At 40.5% G+C, this 25,445-nt stretch overlaps 1 protein-coding gene across 1 annotated transcript; it reads left to right on the top strand.

The window, feature by feature from the left end:
* Positions 1–2,720: 2,720 nt before the first annotated feature.
* On the top strand, positions 2,721–24,582 carry LOC150079829 (uncharacterized). The gene is made up of 4 exons (XM_090382969.1): positions 2,721–2,817; positions 15,520–15,625; positions 18,185–18,325; positions 24,308–24,582. Exons 2-4 carry the CDS (start codon positions 15,571–15,573, stop codon positions 24,505–24,507), a joined length of 396 nt encoding a protein of 131 aa, XP_090239095.1. The 5' UTR covers positions 2,721–2,817; positions 15,520–15,570; the 3' UTR covers positions 24,508–24,582.
* The last annotated feature ends 863 nt before the right edge of the window (positions 24,583–25,445 follow it).

The raw sequence follows: 25,445 nt of genomic DNA, 5'->3' as shown, positions 1-25,445 counted from the left end.
AAACAGAATTTTCCCCAAAAGCTGTACCAAGTTGATTAAGAGTTACAGATGATTGCCAAACAGGAAGGTGATTTTCCTAATATACAAAGTATAAGGCAATGGTTAGGCCAGATCTGGAAGCTCCATTTTAGGAAGGATGCGGATTTGTTGGAACAGGTGAAAAGAAGAGCAATGAGATTAGTGAGGGAAACAAAAGAATACTCTTACTGAGGACTTCAGTTTACAGAACTGAAGTCCTCAAAAAGAGTATTCTTTTGATGAAGCTTTAATGTAAAAACTTTCGAGCCTACAGGCCAGTAAGGCTCCTGGAGTTGATGGAATATACCCTATAATCTGAAGGGAGGCGGCAAGTTAGTGCATTGAACCATTGAGGTTAATTATGCGAGCATCACTGGACTCTGGGTAGATTCCCTTGGATTGGAAAAGTGCCAATGTATCTCCCATACATAAGGGTGGCTCTAAGAGTGAAGTGGGAAATTATCGACCTGTCAGTCTGACTTCAGTGGTAGGGAAAATCATGGAGGCAATGATGAAGGGTGAATTTCAGGATCATTTGGATCGAACTGAAATTCTCAAGGATACTCAGCATGGTTTTGTAAAGGGAAAATCATTTTAACAAATCTGGTTCGCTATTTTGAAAGGGTCACTCACGAGCTGGATTTAGGGAATAATTTCGACATTGTTTATTTAGATTTCGGCAAAGCTTTTGACTCAGTCCCACATGAGCGGTTGCTTTATAAGCTGGAACAGGTTGGAATCACTGGGAAAATCCTTAGATGGATAGCAGGAGGTAGAGGGTTGTGATAAATGGCTATTCCTCAGATGTAAGAAGTAGGGTTCCCCAACGATCCTTATTAGGACCACTGTTGTTTTTAATTTTCATAAACGACATTGATGAAGGGACAGAGGGCGTGATGTCTAAATTTGCAGATGATGTTAAAACTGGTAGAATAATTAATGATCACTGTCAAGCTGAGCTTCTTCAGAGACACCTAGATAGACTTCAGGAATGGTCAGAAAAATGGCAGCTATGCTTTAATCCAACAAAGTGTAAGGTATTACACCTGGGAAACAGTAATCCCAAAATAACTTATTCACTTGGTGATGTTCAACGAAACCCATACTGGAGGAAAGGGTTTTGAGTGTTACGATACGGTCAGACATGAAATTCTCTGGGCATTGTAAACAGGTTGCAAGGAAGGCCCATGGTGTCCTATCGATGATCTATCGATCTTTTGCAAGTAGAGATAGGAACGTGATAATCCCATTATATAAGGCTTATGTTAGACCACACTTGGAATACTGTGTTCAAGTATGGAGACCGCACCTAAAGAAAGACATCGAGCTTCTTGAAAGGGTGCAAAGACGGGTAACTCGCCTGGTGAGATCGGCAAAAGGGCGTCCTTATGAAGAAAGACTTCGAATATGTGGGTTGCAGAGTTTGGAAACTAGACACCTTAGAGGAGATTTGATTGGGGTGTTTAAGGCTCTGAGAGGCATCAGTAAAATGAATGAGGACGAAATTTTCAAGATTATAAATGATGCTAGAACTAGGGGACATAAATTCAAGATAGGGGGGGGGGAATGTTTAGATTGGACTGCAGGAAGTTTTATTTTAGCCAGCGAGTTATAAATTACTGGAATAAGTTGCCTTCATGGGTGGTAGAGGCTGACAGTTTGGGGAAATTCAAAGGTCATCTGGATAGTACCTTCGGGTCAGGAAAGCGCATAGGATGATAGGTTTAAATTTCCTTTTCTTTTATTAATTATTATTATTATTATTTTTTTTTATCATTGTTTTGTTCGGTTTTTTTTTTTTTTTTTTTTTTTTTTGGCTGGTGCAGCATAAGCCATAGGCTTTCTTGCACCTTTCAGCCATTACTAATACTAATACTATAACTGCAGCGTTGGAGACTAGGCACATGCCAGGTGAACTGATTGAGGTGCTTAAGGCTTTGAACACTCGGAGCAAGCTCAATGCTAATGGCTCTTCCTCTTGCTCAAACCTAAATGAGGGAGCTTAAATTCAAATTAAAGAAGAAGGGTTGCAGGATTGAAATGCGGAAATTTGCTTTTGGCCAATGGGCACTTGATTGTTGGAACAAACTGCCATCTGGTGTAGTGGAAGTGGGTAGTTTGAATAATTTTAAGGAAGACCTAGACAATTTCTTAGATGGGATGAACAGGTAATGTGGGAAGTGTTTTTGTTGTTGTTGCTGTATAAACTTGCTTTCCTGCATGTTTCCAATATTAACACGAAATAATATATACCATGGTCAGTATAGAGGCGAAATCCTTCAACGGTATTCAGGTTATTTAGGGGTTAATTATGTGATTCAACTCAAAATTTAACCTTCAATGCAATTTAAACTTCAACTTAAATATATATCCTGCGATTTTATTTCTTTTTCATATATTGTTTTAATGGCGAAAAATTTCAGGCAGTACTTAATATAGATATGCTAATATCTTCGTGTTATCTCTAAGCACCAACCGACCATTCGCTTGAGTACATGGGAAGTAGAAGACACGTTTCGCTATTGTATTTGGCTTCGCGCACAAAATGTAAATTCATCGGTTACGTAATGATTAATATCAGTAACCTTGACACTCCATGGGCGGAAAGAATGGGTTGATGGATAACAATGTCACAGTAACAAACAGGAAGTCTGCAAATAGTCAATTCTTTTTTATTTTCCTCTTCCCTCCTCCTCTTAAGAAACAAACGATAAAGTTCTGGCCCGTTAGACGCGATTTTTTGATTCCAGACGGCGAAGTAATGATTAATCTCCTTTATTCATACCGGGTACCGGGTTGGTAAGTTTTTTCAAATACGTTTTCTTTTATATTTTTCTTGGAAATGTATAGAGCCAAAGTGGTTCGAATTTGACTTGATTTTCACAGAAGAGAAACTTGTAAATACGGTGCTGTTTCTTGTATTCTCTCTGTTTTGTGAACTCCTTTGATCCTGGAGTATAAACAGAAAATTTGTTTATTTTTCAGATAAATCCACCATTGGTTCATAGCAGTAATAGAATTTAATGACGGTTTAAATTTTCAAGATTTTTAGTTTACCTCCACTGCAGTTAAATTTTTATGAAGTTTTTTAAAATTACTCTAATCAAAAGTGCCCTTGTGGTTAGGTAGTTGGTAGAATCGCCGTTCTCCCCACACCGGGTGGAAAAGACGTGAGTTCGAGTCGATGACGTGAGGAATTTTTATGGGCCTTTACAACATGGCTGAGTTAGTCGGTTTCAGACGAGGGTTGCATGGTTTTTCTCCCGAAAACTTGGGTTTTTCGTCCAGAAAACAAAAAATCGACCTCAGGACACACCCAATTTACACGGAGCAATATGGCCTTAGTCGCTGATGGTCCTAAGATCCTACTACAATAAAAACATAATAAAAAGTGGTGAAAATCATAATAATGGTCGAGAGAGGAAAACAGGGGAGAGAGAGGAAACATGTGATTGAGACAGTAATGCAACCAAAGAATGAAAAAAAGAGATTAGTTGTTATTGGGTTTAGGGGCATTGGCAACTAAGGCCATGTTGCTTCGTCTATATTGTTTATAAATTGCGTGTGTTCTGAGGTCGATTTTCTCTTTGCTGGGCCAAAAACCCGGGTTTCCTGGAGAAAAAACCTCGCCTGAGACCGACTAATTCAGCCACGTTGTGAAAATTCCTCCCATCATCGATGGTATTCGAACCGAGGTCTTTTTCACCCGTTGTGGAAGGACACCGATTGTAACTGCTGTGCTACATGCGAAAGCCACAATCCAAACCAACCTTCCGAGCCCTCACCGCAGTCACGAACTTGACGGTATGGTAATTTCCCACCATACCAAGCCCCCCTTGGCCTTAACCACACACTGTACTCTACTCGTAGACCCTCAACCAATTGTTAATTAGAGGAAGAAGATATTTTGATTCATTCCTCATTAAAAACAGCGTTTATTGCAGCTACTGATTGCCAGCGTGTTGGTCTGAACTGAAGTCGATATTCCAGTTCATCCCAAAGATAGAATGCGCTGGTCCCGAAGGAACTAGTAGTTGTTGGTGACTCTATTGTCAGGGAAACGGGGAACATGCTTTGCAAAAAGGATAGGTGGAACAGGACCAGGGTATGTCTGCCAGGGGCAAAGGTTGATGACGTTGTAAAGCGAATATCATCTTTTAAGGCCACAAAAGGTGATATAGTTGTACACGTTGGCACTAATGATATTAAGAGTAGGAGACCGGCAGAATTACTGAACAAGTACAGGTCACTGTTGAACAAAAGCCGAGAATTAGGGTTGAATTTGAAAGTGTCTGCAATTCTGCCCAGACACGATAGGAGGGAGTATATGATGAGAGCCTTGTCGATCAATTCGGCCCTGGAAAGATTGTGCAAGGCTCAAGGGGTAGAATTTTTTTCAGCCTGGACTGTACTTGTTAACAGGAGAGATTGCTTCTACAGGGATGGGATACACTTAAATAGAAAGGGTGCAAGAATATTTGCTGATGCTATCGAGGCAGTGTTAGGTGGGTCGGAAAACTGCTAGCTTGGGGGGAGACAAAGACCAATAGATTGACAGTAGCCACTGGCAGAGGTGAAAGAGATTCTTGCACTGCTTCTATTAGAATGAGCAGAAGCCTGAAAAACAAGATGCATGGTATTTCAGAGACTGCTGGGAGCCATTGCGGTACAAGTAAACACATGGGTTGTGTTAGGGTAGCTAAGAATAGAAACAGGTGCAGGTATACTTGTGTGTACACCAATGCTAGGAGTTTAGTAAATAAATTTGATGAATTTGAGGTATTGCTCAAAACATCAAAGGCAGATATTGTTGGGATATCAGAGACGTGGTGTCACACAGGTATAAGGGATGCAGAACTGGAATTTGGGGAGTACAATGTCTACAGAAAGGATAGACAGGGTAGGAAGGGAGGAGGGGTTATGCTATTAGTTAAGAAACACATAAAAACCAAGGAAGTGAAGCCAGTCGACATCGCTGGACAGTGCAGTGTTGAGTCAGTTTGGTGTGACATAAGCATTGGGAGATCAAAATTGAGAGTAGGAGTGTGCTATAGGCCTAATGACTCTGATGAGTATAATAAGATATTGTACAGGGAAATAGAGTGGGCCAGTAAATCAGAGAGTCTTATAATGGGAGATTTTAATTTCCCAGATATTGACTGGAATTTGGGGGCTGGTTACTCACACACTAGCAGGACTTTTGTGGATTTATTGGATGATTGTTTTCTACATCAGCATGTTCGGGAGGCAACTAGAGGGAGTAATACTCTTGATTTGATTATCAGCAGTGATTCTTCATGCATTAAGAATCTGCAGATAAAGGAACCACCAGGTGGCAGTGATCACAGTGTGCTGAAGTGGGATTTACTCAAAGAGGTAACTACCATTAGGGGTAAAGGGAAGGGTTATTGCTTCCGTAAAGGCGACTACGATGGACTGAGACAGTATTTAAATTCTATACAGTGGGACCAACTGATGATGTTACCAACAGCAAACGCAAAATGGGAAGCATTCAAAGAACTTATCTTGGAAGCTACTAGGCTTTACATACCAACTAAGAAATATTGTTCAAGGTTTAGGCCAAAATGGATGTCAGATGAACTAATGAGGCATATGGCAGAGTAGAAAAATGCATGGGATACTTACAAATTAACACATGACACAGAAGCCTATGATAGATACAAGTTGATATGCAACCAAGTTACAAAGGAGGTTAGGCAGGCGAAGGCAGATTACGAGAAATCCTTGGCAAGGGATGCAAAGAAAAACAGCAAAGAGTTCTTTAGTTATGTAAACTCTAGAAGGAAGGGGATGAATCAGATTGGTCCACTTGATATTGATGGGTCAACTGTTGATGATCCTGCTCAGGTAGCTAACAAACTAAATGAATATTTTGCATCGACATTCACACATGAGGAGTTATTCAGCGAGGGGAATGCCAGAGGTGTATTCCACTCTAGCAGTAAGCTACAGAATCTTGAAATAACTGGGAGTAAAGTGGAGAAGAAACTGTTGAAGATAAACACACGAAAGGCACCCGGGGTGGATGGGATCTATCCAGTTATATTAAAGGAGGCAGCAAAGGAAGTAAGCAAACCCTTAGCCATAATTATGAGAGCTTCCTTGGACTCAGGGGAGGTACCCATAGACTCGAAATGTGCAAATGTGACCCCAATTCACAAAGGAGGATCAAAAGCTGACACAAGTAATTATAGACCTGTGAGCTTAACTTCTGTTCCAGGAAAATTAATGAAGGCACTGGTTAAAGAAGCACTGCAGGATCATTTAGACAAGACTTCAGTTATAGCTCGGACACAGCATGGTTTTGTTAAGGGGAAGTCTTGCCTGACCAATTTGATTGGATACTATGATGTAGTCACAAAAGAACTGGATGCAGGGAATAGCTTTGATATTATTTGGATCTTAGAAAGGCTTTTGATACTGTTGCACATGGAAGACTGCTGCACAAATTGGAGCAGTGTGGCACTGAAGGCAAATTGCTGCTATGGATAAAGGGGTGGTTGAGGGGGAGAAGACAGAGAGTGGTAATCAATGGACACTGCTCATCGTGGACTAATGTTATTAGTGGAGTCCCTCAGGGCTCAGTGTTGGGTCATTATTGTTTTCTGTATTTATAAATGATATTGATGATGGTATATCAAGCTTAATGTCCAAGTTTGCAGACGATACAAAGGTTGGCAGGGTTGTCAAGGACACTACTGACACTATGCTGTTGCAACAGGATCTGGAAAGGTTGAGCAGATGGGCTGAGAGGTGGCAAATGAAGTTTAACATTGACAAATGTAAAGTACTACACATGGGAAACAGCAACCCCAGAGCAACGTATCAACTCTGTGGTACTACACTGACAGTGGTAGAGAATGAAAGGGACTTGGGGGTGGTTGTGCAGGCAGATATGAAGTTCTCTGAGCAGTGCAGACGGGCTGCAAGAGTAGCTCATGGATTATTGTCAATGATATACAGGAATTTTTCCAGCAGGGATAAAGAGGTGATTATTCCCTTGTATAAGGCAATGGTCAGGCCACACCTAGAGTACTGTATACAGGTCTGGAGGCCTCATTTCAAGAAGGATGTAGAGCTGCTGGAACGAGTACAGAGAAGGGCAACAAGATTAATAAATGGAACAAAGGGGTGCTCTTACGAAGAAAGGCTTAAGTTTTGCAAATTACAGTGTCTGGAGACTAGGCACCAGCGAGGTGATCTGATAGAGGTGTATAAAGCCTTGAATGGTTTAAGCATGCTCAATGCTGATGGGATTCTTCCTCTCGCTCAGAATAATCACCTGAGAGGGCATAAATTCAAATTGAGGAAAGACAGATGTAGGATAGACGTGCGGAAATTTGCCTTTAGCCAGCGGGTGGTTGGTTGGTGGAACAGACTTCCATCCCTTGTGGTGGAGGTTGATAGCCTAAATAAGTTTAAGGCTCAGCTGGACAGGTATTTTGAACGAACAGAGGGGTGAAGTGGAAGTGGTTTTTTTTTTTTTTTTTTGGCTGATGCTGCATAAGCTTGATTTCTTGCATCAAATGCCTCTACTAATGCTAATGCTAATGCTAATGCTAAAAGGTGTTAAGGTTGAAGATCCGAGCAGGGCAGAGAAGCTTTTGCACTTGCTTTCAAACTAAGTCACTACCGGCTTTGAAGTATGACGTGGTGCATTGTCATGCTGAAACATAAAATGGTTCTCGCTATGTAGGAAGAGCAGCAGTGTTCAGAATGTCACTGTATCACATTGTTCCAGCAAAGATGACTAATGGTTCAACACAAACCACAAAAACAACCCCAGTAATGACAGTACCTTAGTTAAACTTGACCGTTGACTGTACACTAGTAAATGACGTTCTCCGGGCATCCACCATACTCAAACATGGCCATCGCATTGGAAAAACGTGAACCGTGTTTCGTCAATCCATAGTTAGTTAGTTATTTAGTTTTTAGGAGCATTAGCAACTAAGGCCATATTGCTCCGGGATATGCAGTGGTCATTCCCTGACCTTTCCGCATCCTCCGTATTTGGTGGTGACGGGCTTGAACCCCGGTCTAATCAAGAAGCGTGTGCTACGCACTGCTGCTCCTTCCCACCTGGCTACGGAGGCGCCGTCAATCCATAACACAACTTTTCAACGATCCAGGGATCAATTAGGATAGGTTGCGCATGCTGTGATGATTGGTCTGTATGCTGCAGCTCTTCCATCAGATCCGCTGTAGAGCTACACCCTAAATATAGTTCTTATGATAAATCAGTTTCTGTGGTCTCTGAGAACTGGTGGACAGTATTGAAGGCACGAATAATTAATAAAGACATCCTATGATGAATCCCCATTTGGATTTCGTTGATTTGCTTACTTCTAGCATGAATGTAGATGCTTCTGTACCAGTTCCTGACACGTATATTGTGGATATGGCTCATTTTATTCCAAATGTAAGTGGTAACACCACTTATCGAATAACCATAATATTATCATCAATATTATGAGAATGTATTCATGACATCTCTCACGATTTTTCTGCGATATGTTTTCAGAATGTTAATTCTTATGCAGCTGTAACCTAATTTCCTGAGATTTCATTGGCTAGGACCTAAAAAAAAAAAAAAAAAAAAAAAAATATATATATATATATATATATATATATATATATATATATATATAAATAAACATATATATATATATATATATATATATAAATAAACATATATATATATATAAATAAACATATATATATATATATATATATATATAATAAAATAAAAATTCTCGCTCGGTGTGGGTTAAGAAAATTGAGTAGAAAGGCCAAATGAGTTTAGTGTGAACGCAATTAAATTTAGTCATTATTAAATTTTAAGTTATGTGGGGTATACACTTGCGTATTAGGTAGAGTGGGGGAAGACAGAAGGCTGGGGGGAAGACAGAAATATGGGGACGATAGAGAAGGCGACCCCAGATAATCAGTGGGGGCAGGCCCATGCCCCACCAGGCGAAGAGAGGAGTGGAAAGGAGGTGAGGGACGGAAAATACCGTCCCTCCCCCTACCGGGAGAGAGGGGAAAAGATAGGACCATGCAAGGGAGCATGGTTTGATAGCCAAGATGGCCAGCAGCAAGCTGCAGTTGGTCTTCAGTGGTATTGGTGTTCCCATTTGGGATATCACTCATGGGACCAGGTCCCGTCCAGTTTAGTCAAGTCAGTTCTTGTGATTTATTAAGTAGGTTCAGTTGTTATTCCTGGTTGTCATGTGTAGGGTTGAGTTGTGCTCCAATGCAGCGAGCACTCGTCTTCTTACGAAGAGCTCTTGGGCGTAGCAGGAGAAAGCCAGGTACTCTTATTTTGTATCCAGTATGTTGTGCTCCTGTCCTCTAGGACAATATAGGATCTTTGTTATTAGGATGTTGCGGAGGTCATCATAAAGATGGCAATCATACATTAGATGTTGCCAGCTCTCCAGACTGCTGCAAACACAGGTAGGGTCCTCTTCAATTCCCAAAAGGAAAAATTTGACATCGATGGCGCCATGTCCGGTGAGAAGGTATGCCGCATGGAATCCAGGTGAGAACCACGTTGGGAACTTAGGGTAGACCCTGCTGACGTCAGGTATAAACTTTCTGGTTATCTCCCCTGTATGGGAGTTTGTCCATCTTTCTTGCCACACCTGCAACAGGTGAGCGTAGAGCCTCTTCTTTTCAGCGGTGCGGTTATTTGCTGGGTCAGTTGTATGTCCGAGAGACAAGTCCTTGAGGTACCCTTTGCCAGGTGGTAAAGTAATCCTTTGCCCACAATCTCCAGGTCAAGGGGGAGAACTCCGGTCAGGACCTGTAAAGCGTGGGTGCTCACCATGCTGCAGGCACGAGAAGTATATAGTAGAATCAATCTTTGGGTTCAGTCGATGATACGTCGGTTGACTGCGGTAGTAGCCTTGTGATACCATACGCCAGAGGCATATGTGATGATAGGTATGAATATGGCTTTGTAGAAGATATGTAGCGTATGCCGGCCAAAGCCCCAGTCCCTTCGAGCCACCTTAGCAACTAGGGCAGCATATTTCCTAATCTTGGTTCGGATGTTTTGTAGGTGGTCTTTGAAGGATAGGTTTTGGTCTAGGATGACCCCTACATACTTGAGTTGTTTGGAGAATTTTATTGTCGTCTGGTTTATCTTAATTTGAGGAGGCCGTCGCAGGTCCGAGTTCCTTTTCAGCAAGGCTGAGTTGGTTTTTTCTGGTGATATTCTCAGGTGATTCTGTTTTTCCCAGTTCTGCAGTAGCTCCAAGGCCAGGTTCGCAGATTCTTCCAGTTTTGCCCTTGAGTTCGCCGAGACGGAGAGAATGAGGTCATCGGCAAATGCTTGAGCATCCATTTCTCTGAGGTCCGAGACGAAGAAGCTGTCCAAGACGACGTTCCATAGGAATGGTCCCAGGACCGAACCCTGAGGGCAGCCCCGGTGGATGCTTCTAGAGAGGGTCTGATAGGGTGCATTCACTACTATGAATCTGTTGGATAGGTAGTTCTGTAAGGTCTGATAGAGGTTGCTGGGAAGATTTTCCCCTCTAAGTCTAGCCAGGACGATCGGCCACCAAAGTGTGTCGAACGTCCCAGCGAAGTCCAGAGAGATCACCAAGAAGTATTTTCTGTTGCAGTTCTCCACTTTCTCCAGGAGGCGCTGGTGGGCATCTATGGCAGAATGACCCTGTCGACAGTCGAACTGGTTGGGCGTTGTTAGTCCTGCAGTATTGTAGTGAGGTTGGAGACGAGCATGTAATAGGCGCTCGAAGAGCTTGCTGACCACGGAGAGCAAGGCTATACGCCTGTAAGAGTCTGGGAGGATAGGCGACTTGGAAGGATTTTTTAGGATAAGTTTGACATTGGCAACCTTCCAAGATGTTGGAAAGGCTCCTGCCTGGAGGCATTTGTTGTAAAAATTTAGCATCAGGTCAGGGGCATGTTCCACTGTCTTTTTAACAATTTCTGGTTATAGCAGGTCTGGCCCTGGGCATTTATTTTCTCTGATACATTGATGCTGCTACAGTTAGCTCCTCCCTGGTGAAATGTATTTCCATTGCTTGGTTATTGTAGGTCGTATTATCTTGGCACATTTTCTTCTGATCGTCAGTCTGCGGTTCAGCCGGTGGTCGAAAGACCACGTCAAGAAAATTGTTTATGGTGCTTTCCCAGTTTGTAGTCATGGCACATTGTGGAGTTCTAGTAGTAGCGACAACCTCCCCCCCCCCGAGGGAGCTTGTTTGTGGTGATCTTGTAGACTACCCCCCAGGGATCGTTATTGCCAGTAGTTGTGACCAATCGCTGCCAAGTTTCCTGTTTGCAGTGACGTATCTGCACGGTGTAGGCATTTCTCGCTTCTCTGTACCGCTGCCGTAAGGCCTCCACTTCTGCAGCTGGCCAAGATCTTCTGGCCCTTTGAAAAGCCTTGCATCGGATCTGATTTTTCTTTCTAAGGTGCTGCAGGTCCCGATTCCACTATGGCACTGCACCCGGGGCTCGGTGTTTCCTAGGTATTGCAGCTTCACAGGCCTGAATGATGAGGGCTGTTGTCTTCCGCTGAAGGACTTCCGGGTTGCTGGTGGTCTGGAGTTCGTCATTATGTTCCTGTAAGGCGCCTGAGATTTCAGTCTGGAAGATGTCCCAATTTGCTTTCTAAATAGCGCACCTGTGCTGTATTTGTCTTGGTACTGGGTTCCTAGTTAGTGAGCGGGTAAGCTGGAAGGTTATGGCACAGTGGTCGCAGGTAGTTCAGGCATCTTGGACCGACAACCCAGTAATATTGCTGGCTATGTTTCTGGAGGCCATGGTGACATCTACAGTTGACTCCCACACGTATTGCAGAAGGTCGGCAGGTTGTGTGGGAGGTTTAATACTGTTACTGGTGCGTTTGCCAGGAACTCCTCTAGTTTTTGACTGTTCCTTGTGCCCGGTCTATCAGGCGTGTGACTGTGCCACACCGGGGACCTGCAGTTGGCGTCTGCGCCAATAATTATTCTCAAGTTTGGAAAGGTGTTGATTTCCGTGTGAAGGTAATTTATGGCGAAGGTGATGTCCTCACCTGGGCGGCAGTACAGGGCCACAATATAAAGGGCTCCCATGGCGGTAACAATGTGGGCACATGCGACCCAAGCAGTGCAGACGTGTGTAATTCTAGTAGCTGTGACGTCTGGATTCTGGATGACAATGGCTGCCCAGGGAGTCTCATCCTCTGCCTGGATGATCTTGTATTTCAGGTGATACCTCCGGACCATTTTTCATGTGGGCATATGGTTCTTGCAAAATTAAGACGTTAATGTTCTCCTCTTCAGCTTTAAGTCATAACTGACCGGCGACTGCCCTGGCCCTTTGTGCGTTTATTTGTATGAACTTAACCTCACTGGTGTTTTACTCCTTAAGGCGTGTCTCCATAATCGAGTCTTGCCTGGTATAACCTCTTAGCCTTAAGGTACACTGGGCATTTGTTGTCTCTTATGGAGTGCGCAGAGTCCATTTTTAGTCTTTTACAATTTGTACAAACTGGTTGTATGCTTTTATTTGGTCACTTGTTATAACAATGGCCTTTTTCAGAACAGTGACCACACGTTGGTGCCGTTTGTGTGCAAGTATGTGTAGTGTGGCCATATCTGCAACAACGGAAGCATTTGAGCACACCCACGTGCTCGCGGAAGCGGTGGCTGCTCCAGTTTACAAAGATCCTTGTCTGTCCTTTCAGGGCCTGCCAGGCGACAGGAGTAAGTTCCACAATCCAGTTGGTGGATCTGGCGTCTTTAGATTTGTAGGAATACTTTGGGGTAGGCAGGTTTTGGGTGTCAGAGTTAGGTAGGGAGTCGGAGAAATTTCTCTGGTAGATCTCGTCTGCCAACTGGTTTGGTGTCAGGTCATTTTCTAAGTCATATATTGTCATGGACGGTCCTTTTCGCTTGGGCAAGGTCGCGGTAAGGCCTAGTTCTGGGATTTTTGGGTTATTGATGATCTTTTCTGCTTCTTCCTTTGTCTCCGTCTCTATTAGTATGCCGGTGTTTCTGGTCTTCCTAACTGCTTTTATCCTCGTTGTCTTGAGGTAATTGCTTAGATTGGCGATTACTTGTGTCTTGAGCTCTTCGCTGGATTGCGTTTCGTCCGGTGTCGAAGGGCGTAGAACGACCAGATGTGGTTGCTTTAGGAGTGTTTTCCGTTTGGCAGGTTGTACACTAGAGTCTGCAGTCGGAATCTGGTTAGATGTGGTCCTCAGCGCTTGTGCGTAGGAAGGGGCACGCTGTGGCATTTGATTTGCCTTTCCCTCCAAGTAGGCCTCTAACTTGGCAGTTGCTTTGTCATATTTCGATTGTGTAGAGAGGAGGATAGTCTACAATTTGCTCCATAAGGAGACGATTTCGGCGCGTAGATTTGTTGTAACCCTGTTCGTTTGCTCTTTGAACAAGGTCTCTAATGCCGTCCTAAGGGTGAGCATCTGTTGCAGGACGGGGCCCACTAGCAGTGCGGGGTTCAGAGCATGCTCCTCCTGCACGCAGTCGCACTTCTGGCTTCTTTGTACAGTTTGTTCCTTGGATTCAGATTGAGATCTAGTTTCTCTCTCAGGTTTTGGGATTTCTACCTTCTTGTCCCCTCAATTTATGTCCCCTCAGGTGAGTAATTTGAGCAAGAAGAAAAATCCCATCAGCATTGAGCTTGCTCAAACCATTCAAGGCCTTATACACCTCAATTAGATGACCTTGCAGGTGCCTAGTCTCCAGAAGCTGCAATTTGCAGAACTTAAGCCATCTTGGTAACAGCAACCCTTTGTTCCACTCACCAATCTCGTTTCCCATCTCTTTACTCGTTCCAGCAGCTCTACATCTTTCCTAAAATGAGGCCTCCAGACCTATATACAGTACTCAAGATGTGGCCTGACCATTGCGTTATACAAGGGAACAATGACCTCCTTATCCATACTAGTAAAATTCCTGTATATCATCGGCAAGACGCCATGAGCTACTTTTGTAGCCTGTCTGCACTGCTTAGAAAACTTCATATCTGACTGCACAATTACCCCCAGGTCCTTTTCATTCCCCGCAACCCTGAGTATAGTACCAACCAATTGATACGTTACTCTGTGGTTACTGCTTTCCATATGCAGGACTTTACATTTGTCAATGTCAAACTTCAGTTGTCGCCTCTCAGCCCACCTGCTCTTCTTTTCCAGATCCTGTTGCAGTCATTAACTTCGTATCGTCTGCAAACTTAGACATTAACCTCGATATACCTACATCAATATCATTGATAAATACAGAAAACAACGATGGGCCCAACACCGAACCCTGAGGGACTCCACTAATAACATTAGTCCACGAAGAGCAGTGTCCATTGATTACCACTCTCTGTCTTCTCCCACTCAACCATCCTTTTACCCATTGTAGCAACTTGCCCTTAATGCCATACTGCTCCAATTTGTACAGTAAATCATATTATTCGATTGTGAAAAATCATTCGAATATTTCAATTATACTCATATCATTAAAATGATTGAATCGATTATTTCGGTTATAGTCGTATCATTCGAATGATTTATTTCTATTATGAAAAATCATTCGAATAGTTTTTTTTGGCTTTAGCTTTTTTTCGAATTATTTCGATTAATTTAGATTACTAATCATTCGATTATGCCCATCACTACATTGAATATCGCCATTACAATACACGGATAAAGAAAAAAAATCAAAACAAAATACTGTACATGAAATAATTGAAAAAAAAAAAAAAAAAAAATCCCGTAATACCGACTGATATATTCACGAAATTTTCATATCAAATATTGTAAGAAAAATGCAATTAAATTTTAGAAAACAGAATTAAGACATAAGAGAGAAAATGGAAGTGAAAAAGAATATTATTGACACTATCAAAGAAAAACGTTTAACATGGTATGGACATGTAAAACGGATGCAAGAAACCATATATCCAAAGGCTATCCTGGAATGGATACCTCCTGGAAGAAGGAGAAGAGGAAGACCTAGGAGGATATGAATGGATGGAGTACGGGAGTGCATGACAGCCCAAGGCTTAACCGACCAAGACACCTTGAACCGCACTTTATGGCTGGAAAAAAATCCTACCAAAGAATAACTTGTAGTCTGAGGAAAGAAACTCATTGTAAATGGAAACACTCCTCCTGGAGAAGAAGAAAGTTTTTAACTAGATGTTTACACGAGATAAAAAATGAAACATTTGATGTATGTCCTAAGGAGAATGGAGTGATTCTATTCTTTTTGGAACTCAAACTGCAAGCATTTCAAAGCATAGATTTTTATATTGGTTCTTAAATCAGTACGTAGATCTTGTTTTGTACTAACATTGAAAAGTGTGTTGTAATGAAAGCCTTCTTTTAAAGTGAACAGTGATTAATAACATAAGATCATAAAATTTAAATTAAACTTGAATTCAATTTCAACCTTTCATTTTATTTTGCCCGAAGCTATTTTGTTGAAAGTTTCATACCTTTGCTTGTAGATTGATAAGAACAAGGCGGACCACTGCCAGAGGACAAAAGTAGGGTCCGACATGAAGCGTTCTACTGGTTGGGTGATTATAATATTTGTGATAATTACAACTCAAGGTAAGAGAAAAGATCAAAATGCTAAGTAACCATAACAAGTATTCTAATTTCTGTAATTACAGAAAATATAAAAAAACATATCTTAGTAATTAATTAAACTGTATAATTTATGAGGATAGATAGTGCAGTTTAGGTCATTTACTTTGTTTATTTTTAGAAGATAGAAATCTTGAAATTTTTCAAGGTGTTTACCAGGAATTATACTTCGAGACAAGTTTCAAATACCGTGCGTTACTTTATTTGGAAAGAATTTCTTTTTTCTTTTCAAAACGTTCAGGAACGTAGGTGACAAATGTCAAATTTTCAAATGTGAAAAAAATCAGATTCAAATTTGGTTTCTTACCAAAGAAAGTTTAACCTAGATAAAAATATATTTTTCTCTAGGTTAAATAGTACGTTTAACAGGTTAGGGGAAAACAAATTGCTCTTCACAGAAATGGATTTTTGGAGATGCTCAACAAGAACTTCTGGAAGAGACAGAAAATGGAATGAAAACATATGACATAATGGAAGTGAAAAAAGATTATTATTGATACTATCAAAGAAAAGCGTTTAACATGGCATGGACATATATAACGGATGCAAGAAACCAGATATCAAAAGGCTATCCTGGAATAGATACCTCCAGGAAGAAGGAGAAAAGGAAGACCTATGAGGACATGGATGGATGGAGTACGGGAGTGCATGACATGATAGAAACACTCCTCTTGAAGAAGAAGAAAAATATATTACTAATATCTTTTATAATTACTTTCTGCTATCTGGCGAGTGGACCTATTCACTACGTGGCAATTTAATTACTGTTAAATTATAGAATCCAGGCCCCTTTTGCAAGCCAGGTGGAAAAGACGCAGGTTCAAATTCCATTATTGACGCCAGGAACTTTTATGGGATTGTGGGTGACTTAATCGATCTCAAGCGAGGACAGCAAGGTTTTCTCTCCCGGAACTGAGATTTATCATTCAGCAACACAAGCAAACCGACCAAAGAACACAGACTTGCCACTGAGTATGCATATCTTTTATATCCAACTTTGAGCTGATCCCGCCATCTGCCTTTCATGTGACCTCCTGAATTAAATATTACTTTCCAGTAGCGAGGTGTCCCAATGCATGTTGGAGGATATTGTACATCCATCATGTATTTTATTGCATTAGCAAGAAAATCCATGCTCAAATGCATGCATGTATATAGTTTTCCAACTTTGAACTCTAAACTTTTGTAGGATTCTTGGAGGAGTATAATAATCATATAACGAATATTTATATTCAATTCACGCCTTCTTTCTCTCGTTTTTCTGTTGTCAAGTGTACAAATCTTTTCTCCTTTCCTCTGTTGACTTCCTTTGACGAATGTCAGCAACCAAAACAACTCTCTAGAAGTGGGAAAGTTCTCTATTTAGGCGAAGATAATACGACCTACTTCCTTCTGTCAAACGAACTATTGCGTTCACGCTGTGTTCCTGGAAAGTCTAGCGTAACTAGGAATATATTTTTTTCATACACTCAATCTATAAATATGGGATACGTTTCCAGGTAGACTGCAAATAAAAATACATTTCTCTTTGCTTCTGTATTTTTAATTTAATGTAATATAATTTAGTTTAAATTAATTAACTATTAGTTTTTCATTTAGCTTTAAAATCTTTTAAGACTAAAAGTATACGGATGTTTAAAAGAACTAAAATTGCATTTAGAGTTTATTAGTGGATTATCTCATTTTAATGTATCCTTTTAAATATTGTTTGTTTCTGAAAACTAACTGCAGTAAATAGTTTCTAAATATATTGTGTGCAATACAGCGATATGACCAAGAACCATTATCGGTACACTTTTTTATTAAATCTACAGAATATTACTATTAAAGTCAGATAACAATCCAGACATTTCGATCATTAATAATACATTATACCCACCAATGGTAAAATTATGTGTGTTCCAGGGTCAAAGAGAGGCTTGCATGACCAGAAGCATAATTTAAAGCCAACCTTCCCATATCATGTAGGAAGGAGAACTAAATTCTTGTTTTTGTGGTGCTCCAGAACTGTATGGTCTGCGGGAACTTTTCTCATTAAACCACAGTCGTTCTACCACTTAACATGTTGTCAATTCGAATGCACAAAATTTGCTCACAAAAAAGATTCATTTCTTAAGTTATTCTTATAAGAAACATTATAAAAATATTTCTCCTGTAATTTTAGATTTCATATTTTCTTTAACTACCAACTTTTAAAAATCTCCTATTACATGTTAGTACTCTTTAGATTTCGGTGTTCTCAATTTCCTTCTTAACCCATCAGTGCGAAATCAAGTACATTAATTAGAAGCAGAATTTTTAGACAGTAAATTAAATCCACGTTATAACCAGAAAAGACTTTTACATTTTTAGATGGCCTCAGCTGCCCATGCACTGTAAAACTCCATTAACATTTTGCTGTATGCTTTCGGATTATTGTCTGTAGATTGGGTCACAAACGTATTGAGGCAGTATATATTTTTCATGTAATTCGTTGAAAAACTAATGAACATCATTAATATTTTTATTTTCATTGCGTTTTAGTGGGAGCGGAGGTTCGTTGCTACAACTGCTTTTGGGACAACACAATTGCATTGCTACCATGTCGTGACGATCTGGAACTTTCACCAGTTGAGATCGTAAATTGTACCTTTGGATGTACTAACTTCGTTATTCATTTGAATGGTAAGTGTTGCAAAAATCGTGAAAATGGTATACCAATAAAGATGCATTTGCTTCTTAAGTCCATTGTACTATACTCTGAATTTCCAAAAACCTGTAAACTACCGTAGAGTACATGAAGAAGCATTTTAAGAATCTCCATGTTTCTGTATGTTGAATGTTGAGTTGATCCCGGAAAAAAAAACTACAAACAAAAAGAAAAACTACAACGTTGAAATCATGGTTTGCTTATTGTCTCATCGATACCCTTGGTTTTGTATTAGTGGATCTTGCGACTAGCATTGTTACAATGAGAAGGGAGTGATCACAATGATAACTGATACAAATACAGCATGCATGCATTTATAATAGCAAAAACAAAAAGTATGTTTATGTTTTCAAATGTCCAGGTGATCAAAGAAAGTGTACCGATTACATGTAAGGTCGTACTACAGACCCCTGATCACAAACTACACTGGGATACGATCCTGCACAACAGACCAGACATAACCCTCACCGACAAGAAGGAAATGGCTGCCTACCTGATTGACATAGCAGTGCCCAACACCAACTTCCTGAAAACCTACGAGAAAAAGATCAGGAAGTTCACAGACCTTAAACAGCAAGTCCAAGATATGCGGAATATGGAACAAGTAACGACAATTCAGATCACCTCGTCAACCACTGGCACGATGCCAAAGAGTCTCCATAAGAACCTAGCAGCAATAGACATCCCAGACAACAACTGCAAGGATCTCCAGAAAGCCGTGATCATGAACACCTGCAGGAGAGTCAGTTCCTATCGGAATAGGAACCTTGAATTCCTTGACCAATAATAGTAACCGGACATAACAACCACCCTACGCACTTAGTACCAGTACCTGTCGCAGGGATGGTAAATTCATGTGAGCATATGTCTAATTCTGAACGGTGAGAGAGCGATGAATGGATTTAAACGAAATAGCCATGGAGTTCTGAATTATTAAAAAAAATAATAAAATAGAAATAAGAACACGCATACACACTTAGTAAAATGCTTATTCACACCATGTATGTGCTTATTCTTATTGAGTTTGTCATTTTCTACAATCCATAACTCCGCAATTACTTTTAAAAATCAATCAGCTCTGTAACCACTCAGAATCGGACATACCTTCTATTTTTGTATGTATTTTTTGTATTTTGTATATTTTTGCAACACTGCTCTGATACTCGCCAGCAACTAAGCATTTTTCGTGCTATTGGCTATAGCCACAACAATTTTGACAAATCATGGCTTGAGATCTACTTTGCATATTGATTTCCAATTTTTTTTTTTTTTTTTTATTCTTTCGTTTTAGTATGTCTAGACTTTGTCTATTCCAAATTCATCTCTGGCCTATTTGTGGTTTTTTTTTTCACTTACAGACGGTCAAAATAAAAAAAAAGGCACCTGGGGTGGATGGAATCTACCCAGTTATATTGAAGAAGACAGTGAGGGAAGTTAGCAAACCCTGAGCCATAATTATGAGAGCATCCTTAGATTCAGGAGAGGTCCTCATTGACTGGAAATATGCAAATGTATCCCAAATACAGCCCGTCGATGACGCGAGCAACTTTATTGGGCCTTTTTCACTCCATGGCTGAGTTTGTCGATCTCAGGCGTAGATAGCAAGGTTTCCCCCCCCCCCCCCCAGAAACTGTGGTTTTTCGTCCAGCAAAACAGTAAAATCGACCATAGAACACAAGCAATTAACAGACATAAGATTCAGCACTGCAGATGAATTTAATTATTCGGAAGGCCTAAAAAAATAATAGTTTGATATCCCCAATTCCCAAAGGGGGTTCAAAGGGTGACACAAATAATTATAGGCCTGTTAGTTTAACTTCTGTTCGGGAAAAATAATGGAGTCACTGGTTAAAGAGGTGATACAGGATCATCTAGACAAGACTACAGTAATAGTTCAGACACAGCATGGATTTGTTAAGAGGAAGTCTTGTCTGACCAATTTGATTGGATACTACGATGTGGTCACAAAGGAACTGGATACAAAAATAATTTTGATATCATATACTTGGATTTCAGGAAAGATTTTGATACTGTCGCACATGGAAGACTGCTGTACAAATTGGAGCGGTATGGCATTAAGGGCAATTTGCTGCAATGGATAAAGGGATGGTTGAGTAGGAGACGGCAGAGAGTGGTAATAAATGGACATTGTTTTACGTGGACTAATGTTATTAGTGGAGTTCCACAGGGTTCGGTGCTGGGTCCATTGTTATTTTGTGTATTTATCAATGATAGTGATGAAGGTATATCAGGCTTAATGTCCAAGTTTGCGGATGATACAAAGGTTGACAGGGTTGTTAATGACACTAAAGACAGTATGCTGCTGCAACAGGATCTAGAAAAGCTAGGCAGATGAGCTGAGAAGTGGCAAGTGAAGTTTAACATTGACAAATGCAAAGTACTGCATATGGGTAGCAGTAACCCAAGAGAAACATACCAACTGTGTGGTACTACTCTCAGGGAGGTGGAGAATGAAAGAGACCTGGGGGTAATTGTGCAGTCAGATATGAAGTCCTCTGAGCAGTGCAGACGGGCGGCCAGAGCATGTCATTGAGTTTTGTCAATGATATATAGGAATTTTGTACGCAAAGACATGGAGGTGATTATTCCTTTGTATAAGGCAATAGTCAGGTCATACCTTGAGTATTGCGTACAGGTCTAGAGTTCTCATTTTAGGAAGGATGTTGAGTTGCTAAAACGAGTACAGAGAAGGGCAACAAGATTGGTGAGAGGAACAATGGGGTATGTTTACGAAGAAAGGCTTAAGTTCTGCAAGTTGCAGCATCTGGAGACTAGGCACCTGCGAGGTGAGCTGATTGAGGTGTATAAGGCCTTGAATGGTTTGAGCAGACTCGATGCTGACGGGATACTTTCGCTTGCTCAGACTAAGAACCTGAGGGGGCATAGCTTCAAATTGAGCAAAGATAGTTGGCGAATAGATGTGCGGAAGTTTGCCTTTAGCCAGCGGGTAGTTGATAGCTGGAACAGACTTCCATCTGTTGTTGTGGAAGTTGATAGCTAAAATAAATTTAAGACTGAACTAGACAAACATTTGGAGTGATCGGATGGGCGAAACGAGGTTATTTTTTTTATTTTTGGCTGATGAGCTTGCTTTCTTGCTTTCTTGTATCATATGCCTCAACTAATGCTAATGCTAACTCCCGTTTAGTGTAACTAGTTGGACAGCTTTCCCCGGCCCTGGGCTGGTCAGTCCAACTTTTCAACCCTCATATCCTCAAATTAGTCCGTCACAACATGAGCAGTATGCCATGGAGCATTGTCCTGCTGAATTCAGGTATGGGCCTTCTCCAACGCGCTGCTTCAACTATGGTAATGAACACTTTATTGTTCAGGACGTCTACGGAGAGCTCAGTTGGATGATTTTAATCCAAAACAACCCAATTATCCCAGGCCAAACCATTAAAAAGCAGCCCAGGACCATCGCCTGCCTAGGCCAAACTTCATTCTCAGAACGATACAGTCTGGCAGCAGCTTTCTTCAGGAATCCGCCACATCCAGGCATGATCATCAGACTGGTAGACCATGTTCCGTGACTCGTCACTCCAATGCACAGTTTTCCATTGGTCTATGGTCTAAGGCCACCGCCATACACGAAGCTAGATGGTGTCTGGTATTAGGCAGGGTTATTAATAGCTTGTGGATGGCTGCACGCCCAAGTAACCCATATCATGCGGCGTTCTTCGAGTGTGCTGGTACTGTTACAATCGTCTCACTGAGGGTTTATGCGTGCTGCGACTACATCCATCTGCGTTGCGATTATTTGCAGGATTCTGCTATCACGTTCCATCGTTTCGGTCGTTTTCCGAGGCGTTTCTGACGAATTCAGCCCCATTCTCATCTATTTGCTGATCATACACCAATCGTAGACCTAGAGATTTTCAGTGCCGTTGAAATATCACGTACAGACCGATTTCTTATGTCGTTCCCTATTACTGTTAACCTTTGAAAGTCTTTTAACTCTGTTCATCCCGGAATCTGCATTCATAATTGTATTACAGTCTGCTCGAAGACCTACGAGCATATTTAGAGTTGTGTCTCACACACGTGGTGCTAGTATAGGACTTGACCAACTATTAAAGAGAGGGGTACCCTATCATTAATATCAATGGATATTAATGATAGGGCGGTATATATAACTCACATTTAATGATTGGCATTGAGTTTATAGATATGTCAGGTTTAATAAACAATTGTGTACCCCTAGATTCACTTGGATATACGATTTTCATAGAGATAATCTCTGAAGACAGCCTAACTTCTCAATATAGATATTCAATAACGTTTCATTATGATTACAGAATTTAACTGCTTTGGCAGTGGTCTTATTCCAAAATCATGTAATTATACATTATATCTTTAATTTTGTTAAATCTCAAATACGATTATAGTAAATATATTATTTAATTATACTCAGTGATCATTGAATTATAAACGCCTACTTAATATCTCGTTGGGTCGCCCTTCGCACGGATAACAGCCACTGTTCGCTTAAGCATTGACTCCACTAGATGTCTGAAGACGTCCTTAGGAATCTATAGCCAATCTTCCTACAAAGGCATTCCACAGTGTCTGAATAGATGACGGCTGCGTGTCCATACTCCTCGCTTTTACTCCAAGACATCCCACAGGTGTTCAATTGTACTGAGGTCAAGAGAATTTGGAGGCCAATCAATATGGGTGATATCTTCACTGTGGTCCTCGAAGCACTAGTGTATAGTGCGTTTCCAATGACACGGCACTTATCGTCTTGTAAGATCCCATTTCTCCCCGGAAAAAAAAAAAAAATACATGGCAGGATGCACACGATCTCCTAAGAGTTGCTGTTAGACCTCACCAGTGAAACGTTGGTCCATAGATACCAGGGGCACATATGGACCAATGTATTGTATTGTGATGTTCTTGCCAGCAAAATAAGCAATAATAAGCAACTAACGCCACATGCCTGGATAGTAGGCATAATGGATCCATAGACTCGGTTTGCTTGAGCCATACATGAAGGTGTCCTTCGGCGTATTTCGGCTCATCCGACCAGCACACTCTTTTCCAATCCTTTATTCAATGCCTAACCAACGTGTTGTTGAGATCATAGCATTTACCGTCGACGTCAGCGGTGAGGAGAGGGGTATTGGGTATTGAGGAGTATTGGGTCGTCTGCTGTGGAACCCCGCACGTCTGAGTGGAACCCCAAACGTCATTTAGGATATTATTCTTGCATTCTCCATATTGTATTGCGATGTAACCTGTCGCACAGTGATCTCCTGTCAAGTCCGTACAACGCGCTGCTCCCTTTGCTTACCACTAACATCCACCTTGCATAATCATTTACACTTCTGTCGACGGGTGGTGGTTTGGCCCGTTGGACACAATTTTTTTGTACATATTAACCAGAGTGTGCTGTTAGCAACCGACAAAACGTGCCCTTTCCGATATGAAAGCAGCTGATGTGCGAACTCTCACAATCATGCCCTGAAACTAACTCCGTGATATCTTTAAACGTGCCATAACTGCTACTTTACCACTTTGATTTGCACAACCAGCTGCAAATTACCACTGTTTTAGCGTACGAAGCTGTTTGACTTCTTATACTGCGAGTTATGATTGTTTGTTGTTTGTTATTTGGTTTTTAGGAGCATTAGCAACTAAGGCCATATTGCTCCGGAGATATGCGGTGGTCATTCCCTGACCTTTCCGCATCCTCCGTATTTGGTGGTCACGGCTCGAACCCCGGTCTAATCAAGAAGCGTGTGCTACGCACTGCTTCTCCTACCCACCTGGGTACGGATGCGCCACTGCGAGTTATGCGACATAGTCCATTATGGATAGGGTAGTCATAATTCAATGATCACTGAGTGTATATTTTGTTTAATTTTCATTACATCATTAAAAACACATTTTATTGTTGATGCTGGATGATAAGATCTTTTTAATGTTTCTAGGTACAATGACGACATTTATGATGGGATGCGCAATCTCCCCTTTCACCGTTTCCTATTGCAAAGACATTAATCGTGATGATTTTTTTCACAAAAGACAGTGTTATTGTAATACAGATCTGTGCAACATTTCCGATTGTGGAGCACAATATTCTATAAGTACCATGTTGCTGATGTTAATATCGTTCTTTCTCATTTGTTGACTGTAACATTTTTTAACTTGTTCACTAATTTGTTGATTATTTCAATTCGCTCAATTGCTTATAATTATTATAACCTTACAATGATTTTATTTCTTATGAGAAGTGAAAGTCCTTTCTCCAAGGAATTAACGTCTTATGATGAGGATTAAACACTACTCAAAACCTCCAGCTGTAACTTCTCGTACTCTTTTAAAAAAAAATTTAAAAAGGTTCTTTTAACTTTTTAAAAAGTTACTTTTTTTTTAAATTTGAGGGATCAATAGGGTCAAAAAGATAAAAGAACAGCATCAGAATGCATACAAAAGTTGAAAATTTAACCGAAAATATCTAAATGTTTGAACCTGATATACGAAATTTTCTCTTTTGCACTTCATATTTCAAGTAGACAGTGATGAACATATTAATAAAATCATTTAATTAAGCCTATGGCAAAAGTTACTAGCTATGAAAGCTATGAAAATAATACATAGACCTGGGTCTCAGTGATAGCATACATTTTAAATAAAAAGCAACATTCTTCTCCATTGGAGCAATGCCTTTTATATTATTTTATATTTATATAAAATATATCATTTTATATTTATAAATTCAATATTTTCTTATCTCATATGAACAAAATATTCACTTTAATGTAAAATAGTAAGTAAAATCATCCTCAAAAAATCAGCAAGTATAATTTACCATATTTAATTTTTAGTGTTTCATTCCTGTTTCAGCCATATTCGTATGATTTACATGCAATTCGACACAAGAGTGAACCTTTAGAGGAAGGCATAACTTGTGCTGAATTAAATATAACCCTGGCATAGTTATCTACAGAAGTTCTTTTCATATTCATTTTGTATGACTACTAATTTTTGCATGGCTTTAAATTATTTTGCCATAATAAATTTGTTTTGTAATTTATCAAAATAAAAGCCCATAAGTAGTTTTCTGCC

The sequence above is a fragment of the Mastigoproctus giganteus genome, chromosome 10 (genome assembly GCF_048544385.1).
Source record: "Mastigoproctus giganteus isolate SK-2022 chromosome 10, ASM4854438v1, whole genome shotgun sequence".
Classification (NCBI taxonomy): domain Eukaryota; kingdom Metazoa; phylum Arthropoda; class Arachnida; order Uropygi; family Thelyphonidae; genus Mastigoproctus; species Mastigoproctus giganteus.
Note: the sequence above shows the minus strand (reverse complement) of the source record. Positions and strands in the feature narration are given on the sequence as shown.